Here is a 20897-nt window from a genome sequence, read left to right as displayed (position 1 = left end):
CTGTCAAATCCTGAGCAGTCTGTCCCTTCGCTGTTAGATCTTATAGAATCTTTTGGTAAAGTCTCTGGATATACCATTAATTGGCAGAAGAGTGAATTCATGTCTTTAAATGCTGATCTTGCTACTGAATTCCTACAAAATCTCCCATTCAAAATTACAGACAGACTTAAGTATCTCGGAGTCGTTTTGCCCAAAAACCCCAAATTCATTTTTAAGTTGAATTTTCTTCAGAAATTAGAGGATTTAAAGATAAACATTAGCAAATGGAGAACTCTTCCTCTTTCTATGATAGGCCGTATAAACGCTGTTAAAATGGTCTCTCTGCCTAGATTCTTGTATCTTTTTCAAAACATTCCTATTTTTCTGACAAAGTCTTTTTTTAAAACATTAGATTCAATAATCTTGCCTTTTATCTGGGGTTTTAAAGCTCACAGAATATCAAAAACACATTTACAGAAACCAAGGATTAAAGGTGGGCTAGGGTTGCCTTGCTTTTTGCATTATTATTGGGCAGCGAATGCAAGGGCGCTTGTTTATTGGCAGGGGGATTATAAAACAGAAATTTCTATTGACACTCCCCCCTGGGTAGCCATTGAAAAAAATGGTGTTAAAAATAGTTCACTTCCAGCACTTCTCTTTTCCAACCCTGTATTACCCACATCTGTTAAGGTGGATAATTTCATTGTTTCAAACTGTTTGAAAATATGGCGCCAAATTAAAAAGGTATGCAGGTTACCTGACACTGCTATTTTTGCCCCAGTATATCGAAATCATGCATTTACCCCCTCTCTATCAGATGCAACATTCAACATATGGAGGCTGAATGGTATTGTTACTTTGGAGGATTTATATATTAACAAACATTTTGCTTCTTTTTCGCAATTAAAAGATAAATTTTCACTACCCACAACACACTTTTTTCGACACTTACAGATTAGGAATTATGTGCGCCATGCAGTGCCTAATTTTGAATCTCTGCCTGAGGAAAGGAGGATTTATAGACTGCTGTTGGGCTCCCCTGATTCCAAACATTTGATTTCAGATTTTGTTTCTGTGTTTTCTGAAGAAATGAGTTATTCTACACGCTCTTTAAAAAATGCTTGGGAGGAGGAATTGGGTATACAGATTGGAGCTGAAGAGTGGGAGGAGAGCCTTAGCAGGGTCCGGTCTTGTTCTATTAATTCCAGACATCAGTTAATTCAATTTAAGGTGATGCATAGATTGCACTATTCAAAATCGAAATTACATAGAATTTTTCCCACTGTTTCTCCTACATGTGACCGGTGTAAATCTGCAGAGGGCACTCTTACCCATCTCTTTTGGACATGCCCGAAGCTTTACGAGTTTTGGTGTAGCATTTTTAAGTGGTTCTCTGACATGTATGGTTTTGTGTTTAACCCTGATCCAGAGATTGCATTATTTGGATATTCTGTTTCTTTGTCAGTCCATACTGTCTCCGTACAAAGCACTATTATTTATGGAATGATTATTGCTAAAAGCATCATTCTAAGTCTCTGGAAATTGGATACTGTTCCTCAGTTTAAGACCTGGTTGGCTTGCCTCACTGGAGTGCTCCACATGGAGAGAGTGCGGTATGGTGTTATTGGTAACCTTGATAAATTTTACAATATATGGCAACCATTTCTGGATCATCTTGCCCAATCTGACCAGTAATGTAGGACATTGTATGCTGTCTGTTCTGCCCTCTACTGAATTCTTGCTTGTTTTCTTACTGAAACGATATACGCCCTGATTGCCTTATTATTATTTTTTTATTATTTTTTTTTATTATTTATCATTATATATATTGTCATTATTAATAGTGGATGATATTAATAATTATACATGTTGTTTCTGCTAATATCATCATTCATTGAGTTGTATACATCTTAATGTATTTTGTTTTCTTTTTTGTAAAATGTAAAATCTTAATAAAAATACTTAAAAAAAAAAAAAAAAAGAACCAGCAGACAAACTGCGGCTAATTCTATGGCATTGAAAGCACGGACTAAAGCAGAAGCTGCACGTGCAGAGCTTTGATTGCAAGAGAAGAGGCAGAGCCAATAAAACAACCAGCCATTCTAAACGCCAATTTGCATGAACTGAAATTAGCAAGGGTGGTGGCTGCTGCTAACGCTGAAGCTGAAAGCCTTGAAGCAGCTTCTGAGGAAGAATATGAACTGTTAAATCCACTTCAGCAAATAAAAAAAAAAAACACAATGCTTCTAACTCCAGTCGAAATTCATAGTGGAAATGCTGCAATGCAGATTCCTATTATACATCCAGCTCACCAGCCTTATCAGAATGCAAAAGCAGCCAATACAGTAAATTTGGTTACAGTCTCACAATCAGATGCAAGACCACAGATGACCTCACCAGTGCGCCAGCTTTTCATGGACAGCGGTAAAGTGAACAGATGTGACAATCAGGGCAACGCGTCACCAAGTGAAATCATTGAACACAGGTTTCTTGAGCGGACTCGACACCACTTGTACAGAGGAGAAGCCATCTGGACCCCAAATCAGGTACCCAGCAGTGCACAGAGAAAATCATACAGCTATAGAGAGCTCTTCCACAATGTGAAACAGACCAGTGACGATTTCAAGCCTCCCCAGTCTTACTACACACAGTCATTCCCTATGTACAACACAAGCACACCCAGTGCAGTGGCTGCAACAGACCTAGGGAAGTACCTGATGCGACGAGAGCCGGTGAGCTCAGGCCTACTGAAGTTTGATGACAAGCCGGAGAACTACTGGGCCTGGAAGGCGTCTTTTATCAGCTGATGACCAGAAACTCTCCGCTAGAGAGGAACTTGATTTGCTGTGCAAATGGCTCGGGCCCATCTGTCATCTGAGCAAGCTAGAAGGATCAGAGCGGTACACATTCACAATGCACCCACAGGCCTCAGGATGTTATGGCAAAGACTGGAAGACGTGTATGGCTCACCTGAGGTGATTGAAAACACTCTTCTGAAAAAAGTTGAGGAATTTCCTAAGATCTCAGCCAAAGAAAACCACAAGTTAAGAGAACTGGGAGACATTCTCATGGAACTTGAAGCAGCCAGAGCAGATGGATACTTACCTGGTCTCTCCTATCTCAGCACCTCCCGTGGAGTAAGCCCAATAGTCCAGAAACTCCCTCTCAACCTACAAGAGAGGTGGATTATTGTAGGATCACGTTACAAGGACCAACACAGGGTGCCATATCCTCCCTTTGCAGTCTTCGTCAACTTTGTCTGTGAACAGGCAAAAACACGCAATGATCCTAGCTTTGCCAGCATAACAGGAGCATGGTGTGCAACAAAGACAGAAAAGAGTGTTTACCAGCCAGCCAGTCATCACGTGAGAACATCAGTTGCTGTGAGGAGGACTGAAATCTCAACAAGTGGCAGCGACAGCGATAATACAACAGTAGTCAGGAAACAAGAGGATCCTGACAAACAGTGCCCACTACATAACAAGCCTCATCCATTGAGAAAATCTCGTGGCTTCAGAAACAAAACTCTTGAGGAAAGGAAAGCGTATCTGAAGGAAAAACACATCTGTTTCAAGTACTGTGCTTCATCCACTCATGTCGCTAAGGACTGTAACAGGCCTCTGCTGTGCCAGGAGTGCAACAGTGACAAACACCCGTCAGTGCTACATCCAGGGCATGCCCCATGGAAAACTGATGTCTATGTGAGTACCGTTGATCACAGTGGGGAGCGGCAGCCGCTGGAGGACATTCCGTCTGTGACATCCAAATGCACAGAAATCTGTGGGAGTGTGAACACGTCAAAATCCTGCTCCAAAATCTGTCTTGCCTTAGTGTATCCTGCTGGCCAAAGAGACAAAGCCTTGAAGACCTACATTGTTCTTGACGAGCAGAGCAATAAGTCCCTTGGAAGAACAGAATTCTTTGAACATTTCGGAATTCAAGGCGCAGAGTCGAGGTACACTCTGAAGACATGCTCAGGAGTGGTGGATACAGCAGGGCGACGTGCCAGCAACTTCATAGTGGAGTCAGTGGACGGCAACATCCACATTCCCTTGCCTACTCTGATTGAGTGTGACATGCTGCCAGACGACCGGTCTGAAATACCATCACCAGAGGTAGCCAGACATCATCCTCACCTCAAACACTTGACAGATAAAATCCCAGCCCTGGATCCCAACGCGTCCATCCTTCTTCTACTTGGGCGAAACATAATCTGGATGCACAAAGTGCGTGAACAATGTAATGGGCCACACAATGCACCGTTTTCCCAGCGACTCGACATTGGATGGGTGATAATCGGAGATCTGTGTCTGGGAAGAGCACATAAAACCACTACTGCCAGCGTCTGAACCAGGGTGCTGATAAGCGGACACCAATCCATCCTTAACCCATGCATCAGCAACTTAATGGTCAGAGAGAAGATTGACAGCGCTGTACCACCCCACACCTCTCCATGTGTGTCTCATGCAGCCAATGAAGTAGATAGCCTGGGCAGAGACGTGTTTCGAAGAACACAGAGCGACGATCAGCTTGGCCTGTCCATCGAAGATGAGTTTTTCCTTGACCTCATAAATAAGGAAGTCTACATAGATGAAGCAAACTGCTGGGTAGCACGGCTGCCATTTAAGCCAAACAGGCCGCGTCTGCCCAACAACAGACAACATGCTGTCAATCGCCTCGCCTCCCTCCGTCGCATGCTGGAGAAGAAACATGGCATGAAAGAACACTTATTCAACTTCATGCAAGCAATGTTTGACGCTTACCAAGCGGAGCTTGCCCCAGCACTGAGGCCACAACAAGAATGCTGGTACCTACCAATATTCGGTGTTTATCACCCACAGAAAAAGGACCAAATAGGTGTAGTGTTTGATTCCACCTCCCTTAATGACGTTCTTCTTAGTGGGCCTGACATGAACAACACCCTACTCGGGGTCCTCATGCGTTTCCGCAGAGAGTCTGTAGCGGTAACTGCAGATGTCCAGCAGATGTTCTACAGCTTCATTGTCCAGGAAGAACATCGTGATTTTCTAAGATTTTTGTGGTTCAAAGACAACAACCCAAACAAACACATCACTGAGTACCACATGAAAGTGCACGTTTTTGGCAACTCTCTTTCCCCTGCAGTAGCCATCTACGGCCTGAGAAGAGCAGCCTTGTACGGAGTAAAGGAACGGGACAGTGAAGCTAAACAGTTCGTCATGAGAAATTTCTATGTTGATGATGGGCTTTCCTCATTCCCCACCGACGAAAAGGCCATCGCTCTACTGAAAAATACAAAAGAGATGTTAGCAGAGTCAAGCATCAAGCTACACAAAATAGCCTCTAACAGTCGTGCTGTGATGGATACCTTTCCCCCTGAGGAGCGGGCCAAAGACCTGGTGGATCTAGAGCTAACTGTTGACCCCTTGCCACTGCAGCGGAGTTTGGGACTCACCTGGAACTTGCAGTCAGACACGTTCAAGTTCCGTGTATCTAGAGAGAAGAAGCCATTTACTAGAAGGGGAATCCTGTCTACAGTCAATGGACTTTACGACCCCCTGGGTCTTGTGGCACCTGTCACAATCAAAGGAAAGGCCTTAGTCAGGGAGCTGTCTGCCGAACAAGCTGAATGGGATGCTCCTCTGCCAGCGCCGAAAGAGGAACAGTGGAGAATGTGGACGGACTCACTCTGTGAGCTTGAGCAGCCTCAGATTGACAGACCCTATGTGCCAATTTCCTTGTGCTCCACAAAACACAAAGAACTCTGCGTCTTTTCCGACGCCTCCACTGTGGCCATATCAGCAGTGGCCTATCTCAAAGCAACAGATAAAAAAGGACACACTCACATTGGATTCCTCATGGGCAAGGCAAAGCTGGCTCCTCATCCCCCGCACACTGTTCCACGGCTCAAGCTTTGTGCTGCTGTCTTGGCTGTTGAAATGGCAGACTTAATTACAGAAGAACTCGACGTAGACATCCACAAAGTCACATTCTACACAGACAGCCGGATTGTATTGGGCTACATCAAAAACACAAGTAGAAGATTCTATGCATATGTCGCCAACAGAGTCACACGCATCAGAAAGTCTTCAAGCCCAGAACAATGGCACTTTGTCAGCACAGAACACAACCCTGCAGACCATGGGACTCGCTCAGTGCCAGCAGCCATGTTGAAAGACACCAACTGGTTCAAAGGTCCAGCCTTCTTAGCCAAAGACACCTCACCGCCAGAGGAGTTTGAGCTCATTGACCCTGAAGCAGACGCAGACTTACACCCACAGATCCAAGCTTTCATAACCAAGACCTTCGAGGGCGAGCTGGGATCGAACCGATTTGAACGCTCCTCCAGCTGGAAGTCACTTATTCGAGCCGTTACCAAGCTCATACACAAGGTCAGGTCCTGTGCAAAGGGCTCAATCAGCAATACGGATGAGCCGACACAAGCAAGACTAAAGGCCCGTTCACACCAAGGACGATAACTATAAAGATAACGATAAAGATATAATTCTAAAAATCGTTCTCCATATTAAGGAATAACAGAGTTCACACCACAACTATAACGATAAAGATATGAGGAACGATATCGTTGGGATCACTTTCAGAACGATTTTTTTTTCAGCTGTCAAACGATAAAACACTGACAGTCAATCAGAATCCATTCTAATTTAAAGGTCTCGCGCATTTAAAATGGGGCGCGCGCGCGCGCGTGCTTAGAATAAAAAGACCGTTATCGTTCGTTGGTGTGGACGCATATATAGTTATCTTTATCGTTATCCTTATAGTTATCGTGCTTGGTGTGAACGGGCCTTAATAGTCATCAGAAACGCTCAACACGATGCATTTGCTGAGGAGATGAAATGCCTTTCCAGAAGTGAAGTCGTTCCAAAGTCGCGCCTTCTAAGGAAACTGAATCCAATTGTGGATAAGGACGGCCTGCTGAGAGTTGGAGGACACATTCCTTTGGCTGACATACCCTGGGAAGAGAAACACCCAATCATTGTCCCCAGAAAGCACCACGTAGCAACCTTATTAGTGAGGCATTACCATGCAAAGTTCGCTCATCAGGGAAGACACCTGACAGAGGGTGCTGTTCGCTCTGCTGGACTGTGGCTGATTGGAGGCAAGAGACTGGTGTCAAGCATCATACATAGATGTGTGACCTGTAATAAGCTGAGAGGAAGAATGGAAGAACAAAAAATGTCAAGCCTACCTGCTGAACGACTCGACCCAGGTCCTCCGTTCACAAATGTAGGTGTCGATGTGTTCGGCCCATGGACCATAAGCTCAAGACGAACTTGCGGCGGCATTGCAGAGAACAAACACTGGGCAGTCATCTTTACTTGCATGGTAACAAGAGCCGTGCATATCGAAATGCTCGAGTCTCTGTCCTCCTCAAGCTTCGTTAATGCACTAAGGAGATTCACAGCTGTCTGTGGTCCTGTCTGCCTGTTTCGTTCTGACCAGGGAACCAACTTTATTGGGGCATGCAAGGAACTTCGGATCAAATCTGATGATCATGAACTAAATACTTACCTTCACAATCAAAGCGGCACCTGGACCTTTAATCCTCCCGACACCTCCCATATGGGTGGCAATATTAGGTGGCGTAGAATACTGGATGCACTGCTGTTACAGACAAACACTGCCCACCTGTCTCATGAAGTTTTGGTCACACTCATGTCTGAAGTCATGGCCATTATGAATGCTAGACCCCTTGTTCATGTGTCATCTGATCCAGACATGCCCACAGTGTTCACACCTGCCATGCTCCTAACACAGAAAGTCGATCCAGTGCTGCCACCAGCAGGAGAGTATGACCTTAAAGACCTATATAGCAAGCAGTGGAAGCAAGTACAGGCATTGGCTGACTCATTCTGGAAACGCTGGTGTCAAGAATACCTGGTGTTACTCCAACCAAGGAGTAAGTGGCACGTGGACAAGCCAAACCTGAGCAAAGGAGATGTTGTGCTGCTCAAGGATGTTCAGGTCAACCGGAATGAATGGCCTGTCGGAGTGGTGGTGAATGCCATTCCCAGCAAAGACTCTAAAGTTCGCAAAGTGGACGTGAGGGTGGGCAGACAGGGTACTCAGCGGATGTATTCTAGACCAGTCTCAGAAGTTGTTCTACTTGTAAAAAGGGAATAGTGTTATAATGCATTATAACAAGCGGGGAGTGTTAAGTTCTGTTGTTTATCTGGGGAAAGAGAGACCTCTTGTGGTGACTCCTAACGTAATGTAATGTTTACTTTTTACTAGTAGTCTTGCTTCAGTTCAATGGCTCTCGGTGAAGTAAGCGGTCACATATTTTTCTCTCTGGATTTAATTTGGCCAGAAAAAACATTTGCCTGTAAGTACGAAGTCATACAGTTATCTCAACATCTAGCACTAAGAATACTAGTAATGAAATCCTCTGTTAATGAAGTTGAGTTCGTTCTAAATGTGTATTTTGATCGCATATGCTAAACGTTAGCTTCGTAATGTAATTTCCCATAGAAGTCAACATTGAGCTAGCGCATTTGTTTTTATACGTTTTAACAGACTAAATTTCAATATTGTTCTTGAACAACGTCTGTATTTGAATGAAATACTGAAATGTATTGTTCTTTGCAGTTTTACAGTGCTTCCTGAGTAAAGTTTGGAAAGGATAAACCAGATTCATTCTTTGTCTGAACGTGACAAAGCGACCATTGCAAATCCATTTGTTTTTCGCGTCAAAATTAGTGCGGGCGCTTGCAGAACATTAGAAATAGAACAGGGCATCAGTTTACAATAGGGAATTTGTTGTGTCTCCTTGTGCTGCATCCAATGTAGACCGAATCACTAATTATAAATGGGTTGTATTTTGAGTTGCATTGCATCGCTCGCGTCTGGTATAGTAACGGTGTTACACTGCACAATAAACTTTTAGAGCTCTGCAAATAAACTTTACACTGCATGAAGTACTAAAAAAAACTACACAGGAAGAACCTTTGTGTAACACAAAGAACCTTCACACTGCATAAAGACACTATACACTGGATGCAGAACCTTTACACTGCATAAAGGAAGTTAACATAGAAATATTACAAAATATTACATAGCATGACATTCAGTTACTCTGCACAAAGATCTCAAACTCTCCAAAACAACCTTAACAAAGCAATAATTACATTTGCATAACATGAAGAACCTTCACACTCCATGCAGAGCCTATATACCTCAAATCAGAATCCGTTTGGGCCGCTCTGCAAAAAATCTTCAGCTGATTTATGGGAAGGGCAGCAGTGCTCACCTTCAGAGTTCAGACTATATAAAGTGGATTGTCATAAAATTCAACTAGCTGTAATGAGGCCGAAATGAGATCATGATTTATTCAATATCTTGCTCTTACCTTAAAGCTGTATTTTTCAATAAATGCCATACTCTCTGAAGATTACCATTGCATAATGAAATACTAGTGTGCTCACCTCTTTAGAAGCACTGCTGTTTTGAGCAGTTCAGGTTAAGTATTTTTATACAGGTAACTGTAGCATTTCTCTAGGGTCTGAACCAAGGCTGTTTACCAAACATCTAGTGTGCTTCAATTCAGAGCTATGTACACAAGAGACAACAAGGATCCATTTTTAAAAGGCAAGTATATAAAAAACAAGACTTTTATGGCTCATTGCTCACTCCAGCACATGAGGAGGAGATAAAATGGAAACTTTAGAAGGCAAAATCATGGACCTGCCCAGATTGTTACTCACTACATAACACAATATTTTATTAAAGGTTTAAGAGTTGAAAGGTGTAGTTGAGATGAAACTCACCAGAAATGATTGGGCTCTGCCATTGAATGGCATGGGCTCTGTGAAGAACTCCGTGTCCTGCACAAGCCTCCCGTGACCCCCATATTGCAGCTCGTCCGAGTTCAATTTTATCTTATATCTGATACGAAACATGATCAAGGAACTGTAAGGAGACGCTCTTTGGTCTTGCGACATTTATCTCTCTCTTATTCTTTCCCTCTCTCTCGTGAAGAGTAGCTCAGGGACAGATGGTTGGTCGGATAATGATAAACGCATGAGATGTGATGGATGACTGTTCTGTTGAGTAACAGCTCAAGAAGAGAGGGAAGCCACCAGACAAATGACACACAAGTCATGGATCTCTATCTACATCTCTGAGGTGAGACACATACACATTTGCTGTCGTGAGAGACCTCTAATCAATGAGACAATGCATTGAGAAAACAGAAAAAATATACTGCATAATATATAATTGTACAATTATAATAAAAATAGAAAACCAGCTTACTAGAATGATTTCTGAAGGATCATGTGACACTGAAGACTGAAGTAATGGCTGCTGAAAATTCAGCCATCAAACGAGTAAATTACATTTTAAAATATATTCAAATAGAAAACAGCAATTTTAAACTGTATAGTATTTCACAATATTACTTTTTACAGTATTTTTTATATCAATCATAAGATAAAACAATCTGCCATATATGCGTGTATTTAAAAAAAAAGCAACTTACTTTGCATATTTGTTACATTTATGACAATGCTACACAAATGATACAGGAATTATATTGGAAGTGTTATGCAGCAATTTTGATGATAAATACCAGCTAGGTTTTTATTTGTGACCTTGTAATCCTGTTACATGTAATTGAATCGTCAGTGTCCCAATGTTTAGTGGATCAAGGACCCTGCTAGTGCCTGAATTCATGTATACCACATACTGATGCATGTCAGAGGGGATTGGCAGGGACAGTTGAAGCGATGATTGTCAGTAAGTATACGTTATGTGTCACAAGGACATTTATAATTATAATGGCTAATCCATCTGAGTCTTTAGTTTGTGTCTAAGGAACATATCTCACCCTTCTCTTCCCGTGGAGAACCTCAGGCAATCCTCTACGCCCCCCCAATAGCTAACGCAATCATTAGCTACAACATAATTTACCCCCTACTGGAGCCGTGTTAGTGTGTATGTGTGTGTTCACAGTCAGACCAGTGAACAGGCTCCACATGGTGAAGAGAGAAGCCAGGGACACCACTCACTCTATTGCATTATGGGAAGAGAAAATCTAATTAAAATACTACAGGTTAGTGCATTCTTATTATCAAACGTCCCAAATGTAAATCACATAAAGTGCAGTTAAGATACAGCATCGTGCAAATAAATTAACACTTCAGCTTGATAAGAGCGAACTGTGAACTTTTATGGAGTGAACAAATTTCAGCTAAACATGCGTGCTGAAAATGAATGCATGGATCTGAACAGAAAAGTCCTGAAGGGCAAAATGGAAATAATGAAATGCCGTTTCTTACATTAATGTTAGATATTTTATGCGGGGTCTAACATTATAACAAAACAGAAAATATTTATTTTTTTTGCATAATTCCTGCATATATTTTAAATGCCTGGAAGGGCAACTCATAAAAACACATTTTTTACAGCACATTTATTACAGTATTGGCATACTGTGTCAATTTATTTTCTTTTAGTCACAAGAAGACCTGAAGGTCAGGGACAAAATAAGTAAATAAACAAAGAAAATATATATAATAAAAATAAAATTGGCAGATCCTAACTGTATAACAATTAGCGTGAATAAATGATTCTGAATCAGAATTCTGAGTCATTTACTACTGAAAAATTATTTCTGACATTTGACCGCTGCTGAAGTGTTGAAACATCTACAATGGAAAACTGTTATTGTAATAACTCCCGTTATGCAACAAAGAACATTTTACGAGGACTAAATTAATATATGTGCCTTCACAGACTTACACTACATTAACCGCTTTTAAATCTGCGGTTCTTGACTGGCGAGTTTAATGGCGACGCTCGTAAAAGCTGCCAGCTGCTGTAGAGATTAGAGGAAGTCAAACACGTTTTTTAATTGTGGGCTGGATAAGAAGGGCAGGTGGCAAACTTATTCTAATTAAACCAGGCAATCTCTACTTCCAAAAATTATGGATCTGATCCAGAGCCGACTTTCTCACTCCCAAGAGGTTAATTCCACTCCTTCAACAAACACACAAACAAAAACCTCACGGAGGAGGGTGGAAAAAAAGCATCAGGTTCAGGAATTGGCAAAGCACATCATTTTGGGGAGAGATTATATCCGCCGACTTGCCGTGATACTTTTAAAATCGGCAATAAAAACGCTACGGCTCTGTGTAAAATTGGGGATTTGAGAGGGATTGTGGTTGAATCTAGTAAACAGACCACAATGCCGTGTGCACGAGCAGAAGCTCACTCTCCCAAGCAACCCTGCTGCTTGATGTTCAGATCATTTCTGCATCTTTAGGGAGGTTGGAGGGAAAGCAATCTCTTTGCTGTTTTGATTTCAGTCTTTTTTCCTGCATGCTGTCATGTATTTCCAAAGCCTCTCCTACTCGATCTGCTTTTCCTCTTTCCTGCTTTCCCTTCGGTTGTTTGGAAAGGGGCTAATTTCTCTTTGAGCTACACCCCACAAGCTCCGAACAGCGGACGATAGTTTCCACCAGACTCCTCCACTGTCTATGGAAGGATTGAGCGACTCTTGGGGAAGAAATCGGAGCTCCACACCACAGGAAGCACTCTGGGAATCAACACAGCCGTGGGCCATTCACCTAAACTCCTTGAACTGTAGAAAATCTAATATCCTAAATCTAAAATCTATACCCACATGACCTTTCTCTCACTCTCTCTTTATCTGTTTGAAAGTTTTCTCCACCTCGACCGACTCTCTCATTTCAAACACAGCTTATCATTTCTCTCTCTAGCCAATTCACCTTTTTTAAAGCTTCTAAATGCATTTTTTCCTATACTTTAATTCTGCCCTAAAATCACTGTCCAGACTATAACACACCGCTTTAACAGCCCTGGAAGCTCTTGTTTCATAAGATTCATGTTTGCTTTCATCTCAGTGTAGATAAACTATTTAGTTACTTTCATTCTATGACTATTCAAATTGTCTCTGTACCAACCCTGGGCTGAGTTCACTGTGTGAATAAGATTAGGCTAATGTTTGAATCTTATGATAGCTTCTACAGCTTTAATCAATCACCATTAAAAAGTCCCGCCGGCTCAAAGTTGCAAGTGCGTATTTTCTGCTCACGGGCACCAGGGGGGTGCGAAACGACCACCATTCAACCCGAAATAAGTAATATAACCATTCCAATGACTCCGAAGCTGTTCAGTTAAGGTAAAAAAAGTTACTTAGTTCACCTTTAAAGGAGATTTTCAAAGAATTATTTTGCCACGATGGCGCCCCCTTCCGTCCAGTGCCCCTATGCACTGCATACCCCGTTTTTGCTCCACTGTGTACATTTCAAACTACTGTATATTACAGAGCCCCTAAGGGGGCATGGTGATAGAAAAAAAATTAAATGGGAGGAACAATTATATTTCAATGCTTTTGCATTCACTCACAAACTCATTTGCTTGGAAAACATTTGCGTTCTCTAGTAAAAGTTTTGCATTGAGCATTGAGATGAATGCTTTTTTTTTTTTTTTTTTTTTTACCATAATTTCCATTTAGTATTACATTGCTGTCACATGACCATTTAAATATTCTTTTTAAATAATAAAAATAAATAAATGGTTACCTTTATGTTTAACTCATTGACCCACAATTGCAAAATTGCAACTTTTAAGCAATTTTTCACCAAATATGGCCAAAAAGCATATACCAACAGTACACACTCTAAAATGTATCACAGCAACACGTTTGCCAGGAAAATATTTACATATACTGCATATATATATTTATATTCATATATGTATTTGAATCAAGACAATGCCAATGCTTGGGTCTTACAGCCAGGGTTCAATTTTGTGTAAATATATCTTAACTTTACAATAATGAGTCAAAAATGAGATGTAATAAGAGTAGCGTCCTGTGGTGGTGTGTGATTTCAAACACAGCCAGAGAATAAGATTGAGCCCAAGGCACTAAAAATCAGAGATTACAGCATGTATTTGTCAAAGTAATTAATGCTTTTGTTTCGGTCAATGCAGTGGTCATACGTGCCCTACGAATATGTAGCATTGCATCTGTAGCCTTTTACCTCAACCTTGTGCTTTAGTCTTCATGAATAATGCAGAGAAAAGTTTCCTAAGTGTGCACTAAGTCCTGCCGTCCTGGATATACATCTCTCTGAGTTGAAGATGGTCCTTTCTCTCAGCACCCCAATTGATCTAAAGATAACTTGCCCCCGGACACGTTTTAACTGGGGAACCCTTAAGTCTGCTGTAGACCTGACTGCACTCTCTGCAGTCTCTGTAGGGATGGAGTCTGGATAACTTATTTCCTTTTATGCGTCTCTGAGTGTGGTTGGACTTTGTAAATGCGACTTACTGTGCATTTAAACCCAATAGAAGAAAAACTGCAAAAAGTTATTATCCATAATATTAAAATAAAATAATTAGAAATAAAAAATACGTATGTGACCTGTGCAATCAAAATGCGTCGGAATGCGCACAAACCAGTTATGAGCTACAGGCAGTTTGCAGCATTCCAACTTTGTGAATATTCATAGCGAATTCTTGAAGTCTGGACCAATGAAATGTGTCTTACTCGCGCTGACTGCCATATCCGATGCGTGTGCACAAAGACAGCGCGCGATCCCAATATACACATATACACAGAATTACAGTATTTCAAAATATCTGTCTTGGTAAGTATTCACGCAAACATGATCTGTTATGTCTTAAATTAATATTTGGTTAACCTTTGAAAAAAACATTTGATGTGTAACATTATATTAGATCCGTGCGGTACAGTAGTCTACAGTCTCATTAATGTTAATACAACAACTGTGGTATCATCGGGGGGAAAAGTAGAATAAATATTTTTCCTATAAATATTTGGGTTTGAATTGGTGTGTGCCAAATTTGGTGTTATTACCAGGGATTTTAAGGTATGGTTGCTAGGTGATTTTGTTTTGGAACATTTAGAAAACTTTAACTCAATTTTTCTCAAAATTGACTTTGCTAGCTCTATACATTTCAAACAGGTGTAGCTCATTTATTTTTTGTCTGATTCCAACAATTCATACATCATTTTGAAGATTTTTAATAGAGAATGTGAAAATACCAATAAATCATTTATGAAAATGTACTCATTGCGACTCATTTTGTCAGCATGGGTCACATTTAAATAAGAACTATCTTCATTCAGTCTGTCCTACGGGAAAATCACCATCCGTATAAACCCTGTTTTGTGACTGTCCCTACCAGTCCAGAAGAAAGCGTAGCTGTGATCACCTATCAGAAGCTGGCTTGAGCCAGCCACGTTCTTATTGACCTGTTCGATTGGCTGAATGTCCCCTCTGCACTTCATGGCCCTGGAGACCGGAAGGATCGATATTCTCCCTCGAGGAAAAATGATTGATCGTCCTCCAAGACCTCGTCCCTGCCTTCCCCAAAACACTCCAGCAGAGAAAAAATCTGGCATAATGATCAGGTTTAAGCGATTAGTAACACAGTAGCGATCAGCAGCACAGCTATGGGAACAAGGGACGGCAAATATAAAGCAATACTAGACCTCCATATCAGGTGTGTGTGTATTACGCATGAGATATAATGGGGATGTGACTCACAGCATATTAAAGACAGATCAAGCTGCTGTCCTGGTGGGATTCACACTTCAACATCTACAGAATCAGCGCTGAGAGTCATATGCACAGGACAGGCCGTCGAGAGAAAGAGAATGGTAAAAATCTACAGGCAGGTCAAAAAAGCACAACACCACTTGAATATCAATGCCATTTTAAACTCTACATTTAGGCTTATGGCTTCAGGGTTGGAACGGATGAAATGATTTTTTCTCACAAAGCCCACATGGACTCTGGTTAAAGGCGATGTTTTAATGAGAAGAATACACGAGCAAACACAAAACGATTAGGTGTTCGGGGAGGCGCTCATGGGCCATATTTACCGTTCTTTCCGCCGGTCGTGCACTTCTAACATCCTCGTCTCTCATCTTCAAAGCCCGACGGCTGGTGGCATGGAAAGAGGGCTTCCCCCTCATGTGCAAGACACAGAAAGGGCAGCGGCAGGGGCTGGAGGAAGCCTAAGTGGCCCTGGCTAAAGGGTGTCTTTATTCCCCGCCAAGCGGGCTCGCTGCCTGGGCCATGATTAAATAGAGGCCCTGGTGGGAGGCCTTCAGCTGGTGGAGCTCATCTCCGGCTGCTCCCCGCAGCCCTTGTCCTCTGAAGAGGAGACCAGGGGGTATGAGCGGAGCTGTTGGGTGGGTGAGGGCCTCTGCTCTGGGTTTGCTGTAATGAAGGGCTGCTCGCTCGAGTCTGGAACTGCTGGAGAGTGCATTAGTGAAACGGTTCAAACTAGCCATTCAGCACGTGTTGCTCTGTGCCTTGCAGAGGTGTTTATTGGTTGAGGTTGAGTTTGCAGAGATGACAAAGCCCCTGTACAGCAAAAAATAAAAATAAAACTTTTCTTATTCAGTATTTTTGTCAGTATCTTAACCCGTACTTTTGTCTTCAGATATATATTATCTCTATATGTTTCTAATGTTTTTTAAAGAATTCTCATACTCACCAAGGCTGCATTTAATTGATAAAAAAAAAAACAGTAAAAACAGTAAAACTGTTAAACATTATCACAATTTAAAATAACGGTTTTCTATTTTAATATATTTTAAAATGTAATTTATTCCTGTGATGGCAAAACCGCAGTCACCACAGTCTATAGTGTAACGACTGAGACCGAATCAGATACAATTATTTGGTCCCATCTTCCCCCAAAAAGGGCAAGAAGGTATTTTTGTTACCATGGCCACGATCAGATAAGTTGGTTTTATGGGTGTAAAGGAATGTGACCACGTGCTCGAAAGAGAGAAAGACAATGGGAAGACAGAAACAATCTGTAATACAGGCTTTGCTGCATTAATCAGAGACAAAATGATCTAGAAAAGAACATGCATCCCAGAAACTGTGTGAATGATTGACGGTCCTGAGTACTATTATGTATATACTATGGTATGTATTTTATTATCCCACCAACGGTCAATGTAACGGTCACCTGTATCATGTCTCCTATCTAATTAATCCTCATTTAATGACTCACACTTTGATGTACATCACCTTCTCTTAGAATGCAGTGTGGATTTGTTATATCTATCTGAGTATTAATGCACAGAAAAGAAGTAGGGCAGATTTAAGACAAAGGCTCATAAATCTTTCGTCACAGAGGAAACTCCCGCCAGAAATTCCACCTTTCTCATTGGGTGTGCCGGCCTGCAAGGTGTGTCTTTTGTCAAGCTTTAAAAGGCCATTCCGTTAGCCCTGCCTCCCTCTTAGCTTCTTAGCTGCTGGCCTCAACTGTCCTTCACGTTGATAGTGTGGAGTGGGGAGTGGGCGGAGTGGCGGGGGGTGGGATGGGGGGGGGGGGGGCTTCATGCCTTCAGACAGCCTCTTCTTCGATCCAGAAAACTGCAACCTCACCATTACTGAAGGGCAACGATCAACTCCTGGCCTTTTTGGAACTTCAGGATTCCGTGCCGTCCAGCGTGCCCTCAGTAGGCCAGGGCCGCAGGCTTCGACTCACAACAGCCATGTGCTCGTCGAAACCATGCAAGCTCATCATCCTCCTCTCCATCAAGCACAGAAGAAAACGATGGCAACTTGCACCATGACTTTTGACACTCACGGACCCACCAACAAACTCAATTTTCAACCACTTCAAGAATTGTATCCATGCAAGTATCAATTTAATGAGGTGCTCTGAAAATGATCAGCTGATGGTTCTTTTCATACTTAAATAGATCTTTTCAATAGTTCTATTATCTGCTTCCGGTTCCATAACACTCACCACTTTACCTTTGCATGTATGTATGGATGAATGTACGTATGTTTTTTTTTTTTTTTTTTAGTTTAGTTATGTTTGTGAGTTAGTTAATTAAAACTTGTGCATAATTATGGATTTGGTTTCTGATTCTCTGCTTGCATACAAAGTCCCTTTTACGATCTTGATCTTGTTACATGCTCTAAGTGCTGTACATACTAAGAAATAATTATTTTTCAGTGACCATGAAAGATACACTTTTCTTAGAATAAATGAATAATCAAAGAGTTCGTTGGAACTGATTAATTGATTGTAATATTAATTTGGCTTACCTCAAAGTTAATCTAATTAACTGACCCAAATATTAATAATTAATCATAATTGGTAATTATGGATTATTATTAAGATTTCCCCTTTGAGCTAATATTGTTATAATAGTGTCATATGATCCTTCAGAAATCATTATAATATGCTTGGCTACTAGGCATTACCATTGTTAAAAACTGTTTAATGGTTTTTGAATGGTTGTGTGTGTGTGTGTGTGTGTGTGTGTGTGTGTGTGTGTGTGTGTGTGTGTGTGTGTGTGTGTGTGTGTATACAGACAACAGACAAAAATACTGACCATGTTTTCACAATGCAAAAAAATATTTGTCAAAATATAAAAAAACACAACACGTACAGTGAACCTGAGAAACAACTTGTTAAACTGATACAATTCCAAACTTTTCCATTGTGTAAGAAAAAGTCTAGTATTTCATCATGAATAAAACTGCAAAAGGGTATTGCCATTTTCAAACAATCTAACTTGGCAACAAGCAACAATATTCTCTTCGTATCAGCTACAAACTTGAAATGCACACGTAATGTTTGTCTTTTTACTTATTTATCAAAACGTTTCCTGGAAAAGTGTGCCTCCTAAGCAATTGTTGACTATCACAGACGAGTAGGATCCCTGTCCGTGTCCCTTGACTGTGAAAAGATTCAAACTATGAGCAAAGACATGAATGAAACATAAAAGTGGAAAGAGGTGCAGGGAAAGGAGATATACCCCTAAAGCGCATTATCGATCACATTCTCTTTCCCTGAAGCATCGGCAGAAAACCCCTTGCAGAAACTCAAGCCTCCCCTAACATAGAGCTCTGTTCTTGGGGGCAAAATAAACAGATACGTGGTCTGTTTGCCAGCACAATTTGCTGTTTTACTGGTCTGATGTATAGGTGCAACCATTCCGATGGGCTCACAAACAAGACTCTGATGTTTCCAGCAAATCACGCACAAGCACAGACTCATGACAAGAAGAAAAAAGAGCCTTGAAAATAAATGAAGACTAGAATTACGACAGTTACGACAGATTTATATAGCAAATTGGGGCCCAAAAGACCGAGGACAAGTAAAAATGTGTTTATTTTGCATTTTCATTATATTTTATATTGTCAGCATAACAATTTGAGTGAAAACCTGTTGTTTTAATAATAATATAATAATTAAAGCAAAAAAACAAACAAATACTAAGCCAAATACTATTTAAAAATGTAAAACAATATATTGTAAATTATTAATAATAATAATAGAAACAGTTTTGTATTTTACATAGTATTTGGCATGTACATGTCATGTAGATGTCTTCAGGCCAGGCCAACATGTAACGTGTGGGGCAGATTGGACATTGTATGCTTGAGTTACAACAACTTCCTGTTGCTAACATGTTTTAGCATATTTCTTGCATGTTTAGCACTCAATGGCATATTTATTATGTTGCTAGTAGTGCATCACAGTGTTAAACACGTCACTTCCTGTTGCCAGTAGGTGGCGCTATTACTATAATTAAATATTTGCATTTAGATGTGTTCAAGGCAGGACTCTTATCAAGTTTCAACAAACATTGTGCCTTTAATTTAGCCGATTCCTGGCTTAAGGTAATTTTGTTATCCGCTACATGCTAAAAGCCCTTTCTAGCAAAAACAACAACAATATTGGTTTCATCTTTGTGGATTTTAATCAGGCTAAGACCTTCTCTTCGGTGCATGTTGGTGAGTGAGGGTATTTGTGTGAGCAAATATATACGAGTGGGTGATGTTTGATGAGCCGTAGTTTCTCTCGTCATAGGGTGTCTCGTTCTCTCATCCTAATTGGAGTCTCCCTACAAACACAAACTCCCATTGGTGCAACTTGAATGCCCCTACACAGCATCACATGCACACCCACGCACACACAAAGGCATGAACAGCTCGTTTTGTGTGATGAAAGTCACCTATAGCATCTCTACAGCCAATTAAATGTGTTTTCGAGACTTGTCATTTTGTTTCCCCCTCCCCCTTCCTCCCTAGTGTACAAGCTCGTCTTTAAACATCAATGGGAATGTGTCACAACCAATGGCAGGTAGGCCTCTAAAGAGCCATGAAGGGTTGAAGGACACACTCACAGATCACAGATCTGACATTGTAAATACACACTGAGTCTCATCATGCATATACTATATGTGGCTAATGCATTTCTAATAAGTGACCTAACCTCTCTACCACATGCTTCATGTATATTTCACAACTCATATGCACACCAATATACACATATACAATCTCACTCCCACACGCATATAAACACACTCTATTACTAAGATGTGCTAGTTTTCTGGGGCTCCCTGGTGAAAGGATACTTCCCAGCATGCTCCACTGCCACCCTGTAGTCAGTGTAGCTGTTGCAGGGATGAAAGTTGAAAACAAACAACAGGTTTGCGCGTTCAAATACGATCACCTTATCAGCTTGATTCAAAGTCGTGACTGCCGCCTGATAGAAGCAAAAACAAGGAGAAGATTGTATTGCTCAGATGTTGGTCCTAGATCATGAGTACTCAGATGTTTCTTTCTAAAATTCCTTAGGAGAAATAATTTAAACAAATGAGTCAATTGTTGATTTGAGTACAGAGGTACTCTGCTGAAAAACTACCTAAACCTGCAGAAACCTGGGTTGCTGCTCTTAGCTGGTCTGATTTGACGGTTTTCAAGGGATTGGAGCACTTTTCTGATGATCAAGACAATATGAGTCTCTAATTGCATTGATACATATATTTGACTAACTGTGAACCCCAGCGTAGGAAAGGGTTTTATATCGTTTAATACAGAGGAAATCTTATTTCTACTGTCTTCAGTACAAGGTGTGTGTGTGAAATGGGCTAC

At 41.1% G+C, this 20897-nt stretch overlaps 1 protein-coding gene across 1 annotated transcript in view; it reads right to left on the bottom strand.

The window, feature by feature from the left end:
- The window catches only part of gbe1a (glucan (1,4-alpha-), branching enzyme 1a), a gene marked incomplete at both ends in the record, with an annotated part of 163175 nt that overhangs the window by 17660 nt on the left and 124618 nt on the right, over positions 1–20897 (bottom strand). The window contains 2 exons of the mRNA XM_081353888.1: positions 9747–9864; positions 20378–20508. Of these exons, the coding sequence (XP_081210014.1) occupies positions 9747–9864; positions 20378–20508 (249 nt within the window). The remainder of the gene's footprint in view (positions 1–9746; positions 9865–20377; positions 20509–20897) is intronic.

The sequence above is a fragment of the Scardinius erythrophthalmus genome (assembly GCF_964197995.2).
Source record: "Scardinius erythrophthalmus genome assembly, chromosome: 23".
NCBI lineage: Eukaryota > Metazoa > Chordata > Actinopteri > Cypriniformes > Leuciscidae > Scardinius > Scardinius erythrophthalmus.
The sequence above is the reverse complement of the archived record's forward strand: the minus strand, read 5'-3'. Positions and strand labels throughout refer to the sequence as shown.